Source organism: Coenobita brevimanus, chromosome 35 (assembly GCF_032717465.1).
Source record: "Coenobita brevimanus isolate Jiangsu-jjx chromosome 35, ASM3271746v2, whole genome shotgun sequence".
NCBI classification, from domain to species: Eukaryota; Metazoa; Arthropoda; class Malacostraca; order Decapoda; family Coenobitidae; genus Coenobita; species Coenobita brevimanus.
The window spans coordinates 18,106,305-18,124,335 of record NC_136988.1 but is presented as its reverse complement, the minus strand read 5'-3'; the positions used below and the strand labels follow the sequence as shown (position 1 = coordinate 18,124,335).

At 41.9% G+C, this 18,031-nt stretch overlaps 1 protein-coding gene across 1 annotated transcript in view; it reads left to right on the top strand.

Moving 5' to 3' along the window:
- Positions 1-16,197, top strand: part of LOC145396248 (uncharacterized) — an 83,631-nt gene extending 67,434 nt beyond the window's left edge. Inside the window, exons 7-11 of the mRNA XM_080269686.1 lie at positions 975-1,170; positions 4,751-4,898; positions 9,908-10,180; positions 10,823-10,912; positions 13,678-16,197. Of these exons, the coding sequence (XP_080125812.1) occupies positions 975-1,170; positions 4,751-4,898; positions 9,908-10,180; positions 10,823-10,912; positions 13,678-13,848 (878 nt within the window). The 3' untranslated portion in view covers positions 13,849-16,197. The remainder of the gene's footprint in view (positions 1-974; positions 1,171-4,750; positions 4,899-9,907; positions 10,181-10,822; positions 10,913-13,677) is intronic.
- Positions 16,198-18,031: the final 1,834 nt, after the last annotated feature.

Below are 18,031 nucleotides of genomic sequence, written 5' to 3'. Positions count from 1 at the left end.
TAGCTGAATAAAATCGTCTAGAGATTAAAAAAAAAAAAGACATCTTAGCCTTAACACACACACACACACACACACACACACACACACACACACACACACACAGTTTCAGTAACAACAGAATTATGAAGTTAAATGGTTTTGAGAAAGGTTAAAGGTTACTTAAGAGTTGTGAGAAGGGTAATGTTACTTAAAAGGGATTTGAGAAAGGTAAGTATACCGTCCTTTGAAGCCTTGTAGTTCCTTGGGGGGGGGGGAGGGGCAGGAGGAGGAGGAGAGGAAGGGGATGGGGGAGGGGCAGGGGCAGGAGGAGGGTAGTGTTAGTTGTAAGGCTTTAGGGCTGAGTTGAGGTGGTGGGGAGGGATGTCATCACGTGGTGCACTGATATAACCAGGCAGCCCAACTGATGTCCCTTAACTGTTTCTCTCTCCCCCAGAAGGAGGTTGGTGGGCTGCAGGAGGAAGGTAGCCTCGGCCTATATGCATTCCATGTAAATTTTGTATGCTACAATGAGATTAAAATGGAGTGAATGTAATAAGGACAAACCTATTTCCTTGGAGCTAAACAAAGTAAACAAAATAAATAAGTCATGTCATTAAACTGGCCCCAGAAAGACCAATGTGGCAACTGTGGCAGATACATACTGTGCCTGCCCAGACATGGCAGCCAGATCCACAGTTGAAACAAGTATGAACCGCATTAAGAACGTCTTTTCACCACAGATGGCACAACACTTCAAATCTCGTTCCCTCCCATATCCATACAAAAAATAGACTGAAAGTTTGTGATTTTTTTTCCATACTGAAAGTGTAGTTCTGACTTTTTTATCTTACAAGCTTACAGTAACCCTGAAATATGCAGTTTTATATGCCCAGAGTGCATAGTAAACAGCTGTGGTTTACAGGTATTTATTAAATGCTTTTTGCTGTTGTTTTATAAAACATTGTAACAACAGAATGCTTGTTTATTTTTTGCAGCCCCTGGTCCTGAGCACAAGACAGCTGCTCACTACATGCAGGGAGTGTTCAACCTGGAGCTGCGTCGTGACCTCATCTGCAGCACACACGCAGCACACCCAGACCTTGCCCCACACCCCCACCGCACACACCACAACACCACCACCACCACCACTACACCTGCCAGTAGTGATGTGCAGGCCAATGGTTTGGACACGTGAGTACTCACAAACATCTCATATTTTTCTTTGGTTACATCTGCATCTGATATTTTTCCTGCCAGTTATTGGAATTGTTCAGTCTTCAGCCAGGTGCTGTATAAAGTCTGATAAAGTAATGACAGCATAGGTGGGTCCCGGTATACGAGTGGGATATGTTAATGGAGGACAGCTCGGATTGCAGAAACTCGTGTAACGGATTTTGTAAAAGGATTGTGAACTGTCATATAACGGAGTACATACATTATGGACACAACAGGGTTAGGTTAACTGGCCCTGCTTGCAGTCACCGAATTTGGATCAAAATTGCCCCATTTCCTATCATCGGGTTCTTGTATAGTGGATGCTTGTATAACAGGACCTGCCTGTATTTTGTATTTAACCCTCTGATGCCAGCTCACATCTGAGGATTTGTGGTTGACAGGCGCTGGTTCACATCTGAGGACGTTTTCATATTTCGCTGGCATGTTTCAACTTAAAAAGTGCAGAACTCACTGAGAGTGGTGTGGCGGGCTGTGTCGTGTGCCTGAGGGTGCAGAGAGAAGCTAGCTGGGACAGAGGTAGAGTGGGAGGTGGGGGCTACCCGGGGCGACTGAGGAGCATGGGGAAGAGGCACCTGGAGGGGCAGAGTACATGTGCACTGACAGTGGTGATCCATCCATGCACTAGTAGAGATATACACCAGCCAGTTGATGTAGTACCTTGGCAGTGGAAGAAGAGCAAGGACCATCCAGGCCTTGCTTGCCCCCAGTGCATTTCACTTTTGCAAAAAAACGTGCTAAGGGGCCGTTATCCTTCAGGAAGTAGCAGACCTGAGCAGGAAAATATTTTCTCATCAGGAAGTGTTATGAGTAAAAATGACCCTGATTATGATTATGACCAGAAAGTGCGCAGCATGGAGAGAGATGGTGGAGGAAGCGAAGGCAGAGGAGGAGGAGAATAGTGAGAGGGTAGAGGCAGAGGAGGAGGAGAACAGTGAGAGGGTAGAGGCAGAGGAGGAGGAGAACAGTGAGAGGGTAGAGGCAGAGGAGGAGGAGAATAGTGAGAGGGTAGAGGCAGAGGAGGAGGAAACACCACGTGATACGATGATGGACATCATTTATTGGACTGATGGTACATATTTGAACCAAATGTGCCAGATTTTGATGAAAATATAGCTTTGTTTACAGATGCCTTTACTCTTGCTGATAATGCTAATGAGTTAGATTATTTCCACCTGTTTTTTAATGATGTTATGGTACAGTTTGTGTGTGATCATTCCCTGGATTATTATGATTTGTCGTAGAATTCACTCATCCTCCTCCTGTGGCAAAGATGTGATGCTAGACCACCCCTGTTGTTAGTGAGATCTATGTCTTCATAGTATCATTGATGCTGATGTCACATGTGAAAAAACATGTACTGCATGAATACTAGGTACTGGACAGCATCACTGCTACTCATCTGTTTGGAAAGTACAGTACATGGCTAGAGATCGTTTGCTTGCTTTGTTACGATCTCTACACTTTGCAAACAATAATAACCATGTAGAAAATGACAGACTGTGGAAAATCCATGAGTTTTTTACTGTGCTGAAAAACAGTTTCCTAAATTACTTCAGTCCATTCCAAAATGTTGTGATAGATGAGTCTCTGGTGTTTTTCCGTGGCTGTATTGTGTTCTGGCAGTACATTCCATCAGAGCGACATCATTCTGGCATCAAATTTTTTGTGTTGTGTGAATGTAAAACTGGATATGTACTTGATATGATTATGTATACAGCTAATGATGTTGGCATCCTGAAAAATTCACCCTCATGATGAAGAATTCATCACCATGCTGTGGTGAAAAAACTCGTGGATCGTTACCTCAGTGCTAATCATGTGTTGTGTACAGACAGTTATTATACTTCTCCAGCACTTTCACTTCATGATACAGGATCATGATGCACGGTGGTTGCAAATAGAAAAAACTGGCTGAAGTTTCAGGCGTGGTGACGTGCATTTGAAAAAACCACAAAACACGGCCATCAATTGGCATGATAAACAGGATATGAATATGCTTACAACAGTGCACAAGGGAGAAATGAGAGACAGTGGCAAGACAGACAGAGCTACTGGACAAGCTATCATGAAGCCTGACTTGGTGGTGGACTACACACACAACGTGCAACTTGTCGACAAGAGTACACGCAGATTGGGTCTGTTGAGTGTGTGCATAGGTGTGTCCGGTGGTACAAGTAGATGTATTTACCCTTGATTGACATCTGTGAACTTAGTGCTTACAGTCTGTACCTGGCAAAGACGCGTAACTGGATGTCACTTGGATTATTCAGCAAGAGAATAATCGAGCAGATTTTCTCTACATGCAGCTGTGTGATGTCAGCTACACCTGGGTGTCATCTTACAGCTGGCATGCCAGATCACCTCCTGGCATATCCTTGAAGATATACTAGGTGTTGGTGCTAGGGCAAAAGGATGAAGAGCATGCTTTGCATGCAAACACGCAACCAAAAAAGCACCCAAATGCAAGGATGTGACCACATGGTGCAAGGAGTGTGGCATTGCATTGTGCATACCATACTTTAGGAACTTCCACAATTTGAAAAACTTCCTGAAGAAGTTACATGGTGTTTACATTGTGTATAAATGTTTAGAAAATAAGTGTGATAGAAGACAAGTGTACATGGAGGCTTAGTGTAAATGCAATACAGTATAAGATACAACGGCAGCAGAGAGTAACTATACATATTTTTTTGTGTATCATTTGTGATTGATTTGTTAAAATATATATATATATATATATATAAAATGGAAAATCCAAATTACAAAAATAAGCCTGGTTGTGGGAAGGGGATAGGGTGTAGGGAGCCCGGCCGCTGGGGGTTAAGTAATGATATAATGCACTGTATACATATTTTTTATTTGGATAATTTAGGCTGAACTTTTACAGCTACCTCACAAATCCAGTGTCCACCCAGATGAAGGTAGTACTTTTTATGAACTTTGACAGCTACCCCACAAATCCAATGTCCACCCTGATGAAGGTAGTCTTTGTTATGATACAGAGATGTGATTCAGGTTATCCAAATTTTTCCCATGCATCTGGGATTGTCAGTTGAGGGAAACTGGCACATCACATTTATAGTAACAGGCAATGTTTCTGTAATTTCTTGAGGTTTGAGTAGCAGTAAAGAATGTCAGGGGTAATGTATGAGGATTGACAACTGTAAAATAAGTAGGTGATAATATTTTTCTCCCTACGTGTCAAGTGGGGTTGGTGGAGGATTAGTGCCCCTCCCTGTAAAACAATTAACTCTAAGCCCTTGGCCACCCCGTATGGGATACATGGCGTCTGGCAATGAATGAATGAATGATAATATTTTCTTTGGTGTTAACAAAAAGTCACTGTGTACTGGTTATCCATACAGAGTTATGTAAGAGCTGGGCATAAGGGAAATTGTTAAAATTTTCTGTGGGGGAACATAATCATATCTTTGTATGAAGGAACATAGTCATTTAATTATTATGTGGAGGGAAGAGCACTGTACAGCAAAGGGTTTGACAATTCCCTCCTGAAAACTAAACGTTAATACAACAGGTCGTGTGAGAAGGCGCCTTTGCCGTCCGACTCTGCCTACTTCACCACCTCTGAGAGTAAGGCAAAGATGCTGACTCGGCTACGCAGCACCAACGACACCATACACAATGATGACCTCACTGACCACACACAACTCTACAAGAAAAAGGTGAGTGTGGGCATACCAGGGATGAGCAGAGTTACATGGTTTATTAGAACAGTTACAGATTATAGATTTATTGTAATAGAATGGAATACTCTTATGATAATTGGTCATTAGAATCAGTGCTTAGCTGGCCACTAAATTTTGTTTTTCATTTCTCTCAGCTAAGATAAATAGAGTTCTTAATATTTAATAGTATGACAATATGTTGATAGAAATGTATTTTTATTACTATGCATTTTCTGCTAGTTCTTGAAGAGGGGGGGGGGGAATGTAAGCCTACTACTGTGCTATGCTACAGGACATGACTTTGACCCAGAGTACAGTATATACATTGTAATCTTAAATGAAAGTTTTATTTTGAAGTCTTGGAAATATTTGGAGTGCATGGCATGAATAATTTCCTGTATGGTATTTTTAGTTAGTGATTAGATTTACAAGCATTTGATAGTTATAGATTTGAACAGCGTGATTCTTGTGTCAGTAAGGTATGTATAAGGAATCAGGAGGAAAGAATACACTGCACAAGCTTCCAATATTTGTTGTAAATGGTGATAAAAGGTGTGGTGGTAAGCGCTGAAACTCCTCTTGTACACCTGGTTCAAAAAACAGTTATTCTTTCATTTTCAAATGGACAACAACACTTCGCCAGTAACTTTTCATGTTTGTGTGTGCCTCGTATTTTTAACTATACAACATAATGAAGGAACTTTTTAGAACATACACTACCATTCAGAAATATTTGCCTTTGGAAAAAAACATGACAAACTTCCCCAACACATCAGATGGCTCTTTGGACCTCCAGGCAGCATGCATGGGACACACTGCCTGTTCCAGTCAAGCTGTAGGAGGTGACAGTGGTAGTTAGTCCATGGACCTATACGGCCATGCCCCTTCACCGGGAAAATGCCATTTCTCACCTACTGATTGGTCATGCACGCCTGATGCATTGGCCTCTCCTGGAGGGAAGACCCACTACTTATTGTGAGGACTTTTTAATCCCATTGTCTGTGCAGCACCTCTTGCTTGAGCTCATCATTGATACCAGTCCAGGTTCAGGCTGGTAGATGGGTCTTACCTTCTCTCCTCAGTCCTTGGGGAGAAGTCATGCATGATGGGGGGAGCTACCTTCTTGTTCCTTGAGGAGGCAGGCTTTCTCAATCAACTTTGGTGTCTGTGCATAGTTTTAACTGTTGTTTTAGTTTAGTTTATGGTGTGTCCTTGACATAGTATATGAATTTTAGTTTTTTTTTTTTCTTAATGTACATATGTGCAGTCAAGTCTTGTTTTACAACTGTTCACTGATAAATTACCACAATGATAATTTTGGAATAATGATAAAATATTGGTCACAATTTTGCTAGAATGATAACTGTGATGGCCGCCTCTTAGAATCTTGTGCAAATGCAGTGATGCATGGAAACCAACAGTCAGCTGTCTGACCCAGCATGGCTGCCCATTGCTTACGTGTGCAGAACCTCCATCTTGGGTCTGTGTAGGTGGTGGCCTTCACGCTGGCCCTTTGAAAACTCTGTCGTGCGCACCCACTTTGCGCTGTCCCGCTTGCATAAGACCATCACAACAGTATTGCTGTCAACAAGTACAGTGCAAGTTGCTACGAATAGTTCTGCGTGCGATAGTAAGTCAAGAGAGAACTTGAGTATGTAAAATAAGTCACTCATAACTTGGCAATCATGTCTCATGTTACCCCCAGTGGAAAGTGGGGTGTTGCTGGTGCTGCCCAGGGCAAGGTTAAATGGGCCTTGAAATTAAACATTGTTAGGTGCCATAAGGAGAGGCAGAGACTGAGACTGGGTCTCGATGGTGATGAGGAAATAAAATGCTTTAATTGTGGCATCACATAACATGCCTTCCCTATCTGTTAAATGACTAACCAGATCAAGAGAGCCTGTCCTGGAGGAGATGGAGCATCTCGTAGCTTTGTGGGTTAATGAACTGAACTGAGCAAAGCAGCCTTTTCACTGCACTTTCATCAGCTCTAGAGCTCTCAGTCTGTGGAAGGACCTCAGGGATAAGCAAGGTATGGAGGCCAAGGAGGAGCTCAAGGCCAGGACAGGTTGGTTTGAGAGGTTTAAGGCCAGTGCCGGCCTTAAACATGTGACCATGCAAGGCGAGGCTGCAAGTGAATACCACATGGTGGCTGAGGCCTTCATTGCAAAGCTGAAGGTGATGACAGAGGATGTGAGATACTTTCCAAAACAGGTCATTAGCTTTGATAAGATGGGCCTGTTTTGGAAACAGGCATCCAATAAAACACATCTTCATGAAAAACGGCATTCGCCAGGATTTAAGGCAGCCAAGGATTGCCTCACCCTCCTCCATGGTGTGAATGCAGAGAGGGACCTGAAGTGCAGACTGCTTCTGGGAGAACCCCCAAGCACTGGCAGGGTTCATGAAGGAGACTCTTGGGGTCATTTGGAAGAGTGTAGCCCCAGGGCCTGCCTGACCTTGTCACTGTGCCGACTGAATGTGGCAAGATAGCTGTCTCCCCACATACATGATTTATGCCAGCTGGAACAACCTTGTCATCTGTTTCTACCTGCTGGTTGACAACTCCTTGAGCCATCCTGAGTGCATGGAGGACTGGGTGAATAAGATCAAAGTGGTGCACCTGCCTCTCAACTCAACGTCGTTACTCCAGATGATGGATCAGAGCGTCTTTGTAACCTTCAAGGCCTACTACTTCCATCACCCCATGGAATACATGGCAAGGATCAGTGACTCTGGGATGAGTGACACAGTGCGGTGGTTCTGGAGAAATTACATCCAGCATGCCATTGACAACATAACAAAGGCGGCTTGGAAAGAGGTGCAGCCAAGCATGTTGAATGCCACCTGGCTCAAAGTATGGCTGGAGTGTGAGTACTCCTTCATGGGGTTCCCAGTGGTGAGGAACTCCACCGAGACATCCTCAACCTCTCGCATGAAGTGGGGTTTGAGGAGGTTGATGAGGAAGATGTACAAACAAGAGGTTCTGGGCAGCCACACCAAGCAGCTGTCCACAGAGGAGCTCACAGAACTTTGGGGATGCGTGGTGGAGGTACAGGAATGTGGTGAGGATGGACGCCTCTGTGTTCTCAATATAAAACCTCAAAGGAGTTCCTTATGATAATGGGCAAGGGCATTGCACTTGTCTGAGAAAAGAAATCAAACCTGACAAGGAGTGACATATCAGTGCATGGCATTGAACAACACTTGATGGCATACAGGGAGCCCCTGACAACTAAGAAAAAGGCAGCATGGCCGACCACATCATCTCCCCTGCCAGCAGCACCAAGGAGGAGTCGAGGTCTTCAGCGAGTGGTGTGCAAATGCAACTTCCTGCACCACCTGCCTCCGTCATGTCTGCCTTGTCTTCAATGCCAGCTGGCACACCTGTATACCACACCACCATACCCTCCCTCCCCCTCACTGCTATGCCCTCCATCAGCCCCAGCATATCACGCTGCCTTGGCCCCGCTGTATTGCTATCCCCATCTCTCGTCACCTCCTCCTGAGGATGTGGAGTAATCATCCAGGCCCTCCAGCTGCCCCTCAGCCTTGAGGGGACCCTTGGTGTTGGCAGGGACCAGCCTAGGACATACTTCAAGTGGGTAGTGGAATTTTTTTCGGGGGTGATTTTAGGTTTTGTGGTCAAGGGCATCTTCCCTATCCCCATTGAACTCATATTATATTTACCTCACTATACAGTGAATTGCTGTGCAATGGGTTTTCACTTGAAGCAACCCTGTCATATAGCTAGTTGTGAGTGTATATATTTTCGCCCTCCATGTTCTGCCTTTACTTCTGTTATTTGTTTATGTATGGTGCTTAAATATCATCATTGTCTAGAGAGTGGGTGAAGTGGCCACTGTGTTCTAGCTTTTTTGTGAAACCTGATCTCCACATAGGTAATGAGATCTCTCCATGTTGTGAAGTCCATTTCCACCCGGGAAACTTTACTCCATACAGCATGCCAAAGACGGATATGTGGTGGCACCTGTATAACTGGCTGGCTCCATTGTCATTGTATACAGCATCATTCAGCTCCCTCACTGTCCCCAAAAAGGAGAGCAGTGGATTGCGAGAGAAAGGCACCTGCAGCCTGTAGTCCACCTGTCTAGATGAACCTAAGGCCTCATCCCCAGGATTATGAAGTGCACACCTTCCACAATAATACTAATAATTGATGATTACAACAAGTTTCGCACTTTAGAAAAACTGGGATGGACATGCAGTTTGGGACAAAAGCTCTAATTCTCCCTTAACATTGCTGGCTTGGAGAGGATATTCTATGTGTCTCTGGCCATGTGTGATTCTCAGTGTGCTAGTGCATCAGGGAGGAATGACAGGACATTCCCGACCCTATAAGTCCAAGTAGATGCAGTGTAATACTATACTCATTTTATTTTAACTTGGCCCAGATTTATTTTTTCCTGTTGTAGCTTACATTTCTTTTCCCCCAACAGCCTCCAGCAACTATTAGAAAGTAATTTCTGTAGCTGGTTTTGGCACTTGTGTATCTTAAAAAAAAAAAAAAATGACCAGCTTCAGCAGAGTATGAGAATTCCATAAAAGGAAACATGGCATCATTCAGTTCAGTTTTATTTGTTATGAAAGAAGATCCATACATTTAAAAACAATGCCCTTATGTAAAGCCTGAGGATGATTATACAAATAATACCCGTAAGTTTTCAGGAGTTTGTGGCCCAGCATAGGAAGAGAACCAGAGATATAGTCAGTAATTTACTGCAGTTGTTTCTCCTTAACTTGGCAGAGATTTTTATTTTTTTGCTGGTTAGTTTGCATAGCTGTATTGCAGAATAAGACAATACTATGGCCCTACATTCTTTCCAAAGCTTCATCCCATCCCATATATATGTGTGTGTGTGTGTGTGTGTTAATCTCTTGTAGCTCAGGATTCAAGGTGGATGTGTCACTTTTAGGCCAAGGTGAAATGAAAAGAGCATACCTGTTCACTATGGCTCTACAATTAATACATATAAAATTTTCAGGAGGAGCTTGTGGCCAGCATAGGAAGAAAACTGGAGATCCTACGAGCTGAGCGTGAGGCCATCAAGGAGGAGATGCGTCTGAACCAGGAGCTGGGGGCTGAAGTGACGAGCAAGGTGGAGGCCAGAGCCAGGCTAGCAGAGGCCGAGAAATACAAGCTGCATGTGGAGGAGATTGACAAGATCACCTCCCTGCTCTTGGGGCTCTCTGGGCGGCTGGCCAGGGCGGAGAATGCACTGTTGATGATGGTGGATGATGCGGATCCAGAGGAGAGGGTAGGTGGAATGTCTTATTATGCGTTTTAGTTTATCGTTGCTACTTGCAGGTGATTGTTTTCAGTAGAGGGAAATGTCTTAGTAGTAAAGGAGTAAAAGGTGGCTATATCCAGCCCATAAATAAATTAAAAAAAGAAAAAAGAATAAAATAACCTAGAGGTAACAGTAAATTAAAATGTACTAAGTATGACTAACCTTTATTCTTCCCTCAAAATTTTCCTACATAGGTTGTTGGTGGTAAGTAAACCTAATTCCAGTTTCTCTTAGGTCACTTCAGTAGATGAGCATTCACTTGACAAGCAGATTTCCATAAACGTAACTACTCGTACATAGGAACCTGCCTGTATGATGATGCTAGAAGGATTTAAAGAACACAGACTAAGACAGTAGGGTTTAGCAAGCAAATTAAATTACTTTGGAAGAGTTGTTAGAGACCTTCTGTAACAGAGAAGAATACAGGCCCTAAGCTGAATTGTCAGGAGGATATCAGGATAAAGTAGATATGAAACCATTGTTGTAAAGTAGTTATATTTTGGAAGTGAGAAGTTATGCGAACAAAATAGAGTAAATGTTGCGACATTTTGGTTAAGCAGTAATGTTTTGGAACTGAATATAGTATATTCATTGGAGCTTCTGTTGCAGAGCATCTTAGAAAGAAAACGAGACAAGCTAAGTGAGCAGTTGGAGGAAGCCAAGAGGTTAAAGGAAAACATTGATCGCCGTGCCATACAAGTAAGTGTAATGCTTCTTTTTATCTTTCTCATCTGGTGGTCAAGTTTCATTGCTCACAAATGCCACTTGGTCTTGAAGGATTGGATGATGGCTGGGATGGATTAAGGGCAGTATTTAGTGTTTACTGAAGCACTGCAGTTATGAATTTTGAGTTAAGCAGCAGTGAATTTTGAGTTGTTTTACAGTTATAAATTTTCAGTTGGGATTTTTTTTTGTAACGATACTGTGCATGGTATGTAAATCTGAAACCTGCAGTGTGTGTTATGTGTGTAGGGTTCAAATGCTTTCATCTCACTGGTATAATATGTTTTTAAATTTTTCTCCATATAGAAACACACAGGATACAGTTGGCTGAGGCTGAGAACACCTGTAATACACCTGTAATTTTTAGATGTGATCAGTCTGTATCCTGTATTGCAAATTATAATGAAAGACTGGAGGCCTTGTCACCACCTTGCACATTTTTAGTGTTGGTAGTGCAGGTCAGTCTCACTATATGATTGGATTCATGGAAAACCAATTAGATAATGAATGATTATATATATTGAACATAGAGATCATAGCAATCATGTAAGCAAAATTAGAGATCATTTATAGAAAAAGAGAGCCCCATAGGAGATTGTAGAAGTCATATAAGCAAAAATGGCAGTCATATTGAAAAAAAAAAAAGTGCTAAAATGTGAGAGGTTGATCGTATTTTGAAGACCCTTTTTATTGCTTCGTCGTTGTATTGTAGTGTTTATAAAGGCTCCAACATGCTTTTTTTTATCCTTGTGATTTATTGGTTATAACACCCCAGTTGGAGTGACGGTCATATATGGGCTCAGTCCCAGGAGGTGACTGGGGTTGTTATCATCGTGTAGCCTGCCACTAAGGGGAGGAGGCCTTTTATGTATTGGAATTTGGTAGCCAGGGTCTCTGTACCTTAGAGGGGTAAAACAAGGTTGGCTGTTCTCTCACGGACTAGACATAATTCCTCATGTGGACCCACTTTGAAAGCACTGATAAGAAACAGGGAAGCGAGCATGGAAGTGAAAAAGTTACTACATGACAGTATTGTGATACCAACTCTAACATATGGAAGTGAAGCTTGGACGTTGTTGGAAGGACACAAGTCAAGAGTGAGAGCAGTGGAAATGAGTTATTTAAGAGGAGCCTGTGGAGTCACATGGAGAGACAGGCTGACGAATGAGGATATAAAGAAGCGTTATGGTGTGGATGTGGATGTGATAGGAAGCGCTATGAGGAACACACTGAGGTGGTTTGGCCATGTGGAGAGGATGGAGGGTGAAAGACTGACGAAGAGAGTGTATGTGAGTGAGGTGGAGGGGGGAAGAGGGAAGGGGAGGCCGAGGATGAGATGGAGGGATGGGGTGGAGAGGTATATGAGAGAGGGGGGTGTGAGTTGGGAGCAGGACAGTGAAATGGCGGGGGACAGGGCGATGTGGAGGCGATTTGTTTGTGGCCACCCCAAACGGGATTGAGGCGTCTGGCAATAGATAGATATATAGACAATACCCGTAGATGCGATACCCCAGCTCAACGACGGAGGTTGAAATACCACCATACCCCACCTAACGATGGCCAAACCTAGGTTTATCAATTGGTTTTGATTTTTTTTTTTTTTTATACCGATTATGATTTTAGACTGAAATTGTGTTTGATTAATAAACTGTTTCTAGACTTAAATTAATGTGCTTTAGCCATAGGTGGGATGATCATTGTCATTTTGTGGTAGTTTACTAAGCTTGATTTTTTCCCAGGCATATTTGACTATCTTCAGATATTATTTGTTGGTTTACTGAGTTATTTACAGGTGTCAGGCTTAGATTAGCTTCCTTGACAGCTGGTAGGCCATTAGATTGGCTTTAAACTTGTTTTTGGGCTCATTTGGGTGGGTTTTGTGCTTGGGTTGGGGGGAAACCCAAGGCTGGTAAACAATTCATGATACCCCGCCTAACGATGGGGTTTACCTAACCAGTTACATCATTAGACCGGAGTATGCCTGTAAATCACTCAGGAAGTTATTTGGGATCTTCAACTAATGAGAATACATGGCTAGGCAACCTAGGCCGATGAATGCATGATGGAGCCTTTGTAAACAATACAGTATGAGGCAGCTTAAGTAAATTTCATCATTGTTTTGTAATCTTAGTGTGCTAAATTATATGTACACGACCTCCAAAACACTGCTGTAACTATGTAACAATATCTTTTTTTGTTCAGTAAAGCTAGTGAAGTCCCAGGATAATTAATGTAGTATATTTATATGTTATGAATACAGACTGTCTTTTTTTTCTCTAACTTGGCCCAGATTTTCATCCTTTTGCGGCTTATTTCTGATTGCTCAGTGGTACATCAAGGTAGTTCTAGGCATCTTTATCACCTTCATGACACGCAACATATTCTAGTGTTAATCTGCTGGTACTCAGCAATCAGGGTGGAGAGGGAGAAATTTTAGGCAGAGAGTAAAGAGTATAGGCAGTGTCACAAGCAGGCAATATAGGAATGCATTCTCATGAATGCAGGTTTACTGACGTGGGGTGAAAAGGCTTTATCTGTATCCATCACCTGTGTTGACATTATGTACTTGTGCATTAGCACATTTGTACCAAATGTACATTTACATATGTTAAAACTAAAATGTAGGTAGAATTTAAAAATAAGCATTATTTTGTCCTCTGTCTCCAAGTTCTTGTTAGTTCATGTATAGTAATTCTCTCAGTATATATATTTTTGGCTAATATATATTTTCTCCTCCTCAGGTATCCAAGGTGCTTAATCAGTACTTAACGGAGGACCAGTATGCTGACTATGATCACTTTATCAAGATGAAAGCAAAGTTGATCATGGATGCCCGAGAGATTGACGACAAAATCAAGCTGGGGGAGGAGCAGCAACAGGCACTGAGAGACACCATGTGCAAAAAACCGTGATACATTAGGCATTAATACTGGAGAAAATCAGGGAACGGAAGCAGTACTTAAAATGTGATCATTATATTTCAATAAGCAATGACCGGCAATATGCTTAAAAATTGAATCTTGAAAGGGAAGGAGTCCCCAGGTTTTTAGAAAGTTATAGAGTTTGACCAGATTTTAAAATCTGTCTAGCCACTTTTTCACTGAGTGCAGGCCAATCACTTCTTAATAATATAAGCATTACTCAACTGCCTGTAAAATTAGGGGCTGGCTTTCCCCTTCATAATTTAGGCTTTAAGCATATGGCCACAATTCTTATCTTTGGGACAGATCTGTATGCAATCCATCATATATCGGTGAAAAGCTAACACAGAGGTTCAGATGCAGAGTGGTTAAAGTATGTGATAAATATTCAGAAAATGAAACTGATGCAGCAAAATTTGTTCCGATTACTAATGACACACCAGTACATTGAAACAGATTTGTAGCGAGGCTGTTGAGAGGATGTGTCACATACTCTGGTAAGTGGATTTTCTCGTTTGCTAGTCTTCCTGCTTAACTATTTCAACGCAAGGACATCCATTATTTTATTTTACACAGTACTTGCCATCACTTAACTGTTGTGTACAGTGTGGAGAGACTTCGTGCTCTGAAAGGATTAAAAGATTACCCATCCAGAATGAAAGGAGGGATTACGTAATGTCTTCAGTATGAAAAGTCTCAGGTTAAATACCAATCGGGAAGTAATCAGAACACTAAAACCTGATTAAAAGCATTTAATGGCAGTGTAATATCAAAAGCAGTTGCCAGTGAATAACCACGCATGAGTATGAACACACTATTTTACACTGTCCTTGGGTTGAAAGGGTTAAATCAAATATGGTAACATTTAGCACTCTGTAGATGCCATGTGAAGTTGCCACCCATACCTCTTCTTGCTTTGAAACACCTGGGGAACCATTTCTGCCAAGCCCACTATCTAAACCCCTGCACTATAAGAATGTGGTTTAATCTAGTACCAGACTGTTTTATGTTTGTATTCTCACTGAACCATCACCAAATAATTTTATTTCCTTTTATTCTATTTAACCATCACCAAACAATTTTAAGTGTCAAGTACTTTACACAGTCACCAAAATTTTTACAGTTTGTAGAGGGGATCTTATTACTTTTATTTAATCCCTCCAATAAGGAAATTTCTCCCCTCAATTAAGTAAAATCTTCAGGAGGCAGCAAGAATAAAATAGGGTATCCGAGTCAGCATGTGAGGTTAAGATTGTTGGGGTTTGGTCTTGTGTTAGCTGAAGTAGTATGCCTGAGTTGACCCAACCATTAAAGTTTTAATAATGGGTGATTGGGAAATGTCCATATTGTGAGGCTGTGCATGTTGTTTCTAGTTTTTGATCTGACTGTCGAGTATTTATATGAATGGTGAATAGCAGATTTAGGAAGTCATGCTTGAATTACCAACATACATTGTAGGGGTCTTGTTAAGGTTAAGTTACTGATAAGTCAGTAGTAATTTTAACAAACCCCTATGAAATACTAAATTATTTATCTTATGGGCATAAATTGATATTTATTTTACTATTATTATTACCATTTTTTTTTGTATCTAACAGGATAGCAGTATACTGAAGCTTCAGCTTTTTTCTTTCTTACTACCAGAACACTGCCTGTGTGAAGGAGTAAGGAACTGCATATTAAGCAATTACATGAAATGCAAAGCCAATTTGTTTATATGTACATAGTGATAATCTCATCAAGCACTAAAATCATTTTTAGAGTTTATTATGAGTGTATTTGCTTTGGTATATGTAACAGCAGAGCTCTTTAAATTTATTCTCTGTACTGTATATGAACTGGATGGGTGATTGTATTGCTATGCCTTTTTTCCCCTGTCTATACGCAGTCAAAATGTTAAGGATTCTGTTGTCTGTATTCCTTGATAAATTTATGTTCCTAAGCAGTTGTCTCTGAATTTCCATTAACTCTTGAAGAGTTAGTTATGGTGTGAGGAGTGGAGGTGTGGAGGTCACTATGGCTCTCACATTTTCACATGGCTATTTCTTGGTTGCTGACTATACAGACACCATTCTCAATTAGTATGAACTTATTATAGATGTAAATATCTAGGAAGCATTATCAGTGCCACATTGTACAGTCTGCGGTACTTGAAGATAAATGTATGCCAAAAGACCGTCCTATTCTTTGATACACGTATCAACAACTGTAGTGTAAAGAAGCAATTAGCATTAACCATGTAAGACAAGTTGCAAAGCAACAGATCTTATGTACAGTACTGTAGCTCTTGTTTATATTGTATGCCAAATCCAATGAATCTTCTGCTTAGAAGAAATAAAATTTTGCATCAAGCTTTTTTTCTTTCTCCTTCTACCAGATCACATTTACTGTACATTGTACACAGTAGGTTATGTTGCAGTTTCTTTAACTGTTTATTAATGTATACAAGATCTTAGGGATATTTAATATAATACAGTAATCCCTCGATTACCCGCAAGGTCCATATCTGGCCATGCTCTGTATGTGTTCATTTGGCCTTGGCTTTATTATATCCACATCCGGATTTATTTGTCCAAAATCGGACGTTACGGCTACAGCAAACAGAGTAACACTAAGGATGCTTCCCTGTGGTACTCCATCTTCCAGTGCTCGGGCTTTGGAACGCACTCCTCTCACTGGCACCCGTAAAATTCAGTTAAATAAAAATTGTTGAATAAAAATAGGCAAGTGCCCACGAAGACCAAACTCATGGAGAGAGGGTAAAATGCCATGACGCCAGGCAATGTCATATGCCTTCTCCAGATTGAAGAACATGACCTGGTGTCGGGTAGTGGAGAAAGCCTCACAAACAGAAGATTCCAAGGACAGTAGTGCATCAGTGGTAGATCACATTTTTCGAAAACCATATTGGACAAGGAATAATAAATCACCTCTCTCCCCAAAAACAACACAAGCCTAACACTGACCATCTTTTCCAGAACTTTACATATACAAGACATCAAAGAAATAAGCTGATAATTCGTCGCCTGGTGGTCCTTACCTGGTCTGGGGATGGGGATAACTACTGCAACACCCAAACAAGCCAGAAACTCCCTAGAACACCAGATCTTATTAACCCCTTAACCGCGGGGCGTCACTTTTGTGATTCTGTGTTATTTTGAATTATCCCGGGCTCTCAAGTGGTGGCTTGTATCATCTATCAGTACTGCCAATGTCCAACACTAGTCAGCACTCCAAATCTCATCTATACTCCCATCCATTGTTGACAATTTAGCGATTTTACCCCCTTCGTGACTCCCCTCCCTACTTGCCCTCCATTACCCTGTCCTCTCACCTCCCACGCTGCGCTGCGCTACGCAAATTTCCCCCGGATTTTTCCACAGATTTCATCCATTGAAATAAGCCCTATGCCCTATACTTATACAAAATAATATATACCAAAAAAAAAAAACAGGTAAGTGATAGTGTTATACACCAGAAATTGGCTAATTATCACCTGACAAAACCTGAAGTGCATTCATTCGCTACATTACCACGGTAATTTCCCCTTTGATTTATGCCTTGTAATCGATGTCTGTAATAAAAATATATATCAGAAAGGAAGGGAGAATCCTAATTGACATTTACATTCACCTGGAACTACCTATTTCTTTATGTATTGCCGAGATTTTCTACCTATAAAAAATTAGCCTGTAAGTTAGCAGCAGTCAGCCTAAAGTGTCATTGTCAACCCTTCCCTTCTCAGATAAGCCGCGGCATTTAGTTCCTTGTCCTCCGCTGTAGAGAAACGATGTCGCACTCGCGCCCCGCCATTCCTGCCACTTCTGCGCCCATTGCAAAGGGCCCCGTGACCTCTACTCCTAAGAAAAGTAGTGAGGCAAGCAGGAAAGGCCTTAATTACTCTGCAGTGGCACGTGAACTGGCAGAATTGTCCATGATTATGATGGACAGTGACTATGACGATTCGGGTGAATCGTGTGATGAGCCGGGTGAGGTTATCGTGCCAGAAACAGCAACAACGAGTGCTACAGTGTGTGAATCAGTGTCTAGCTCCAAGGGAAAGGAGCCTTTAGTGCAGCAAGGGCAGGAATTTGGGAAGGGAGTGAAAAGGCGGCGTGTTAGCCCCAGAACAATGCCCCCACGTGACCCAGCCCGCCATGAGTCACGAGTGCAT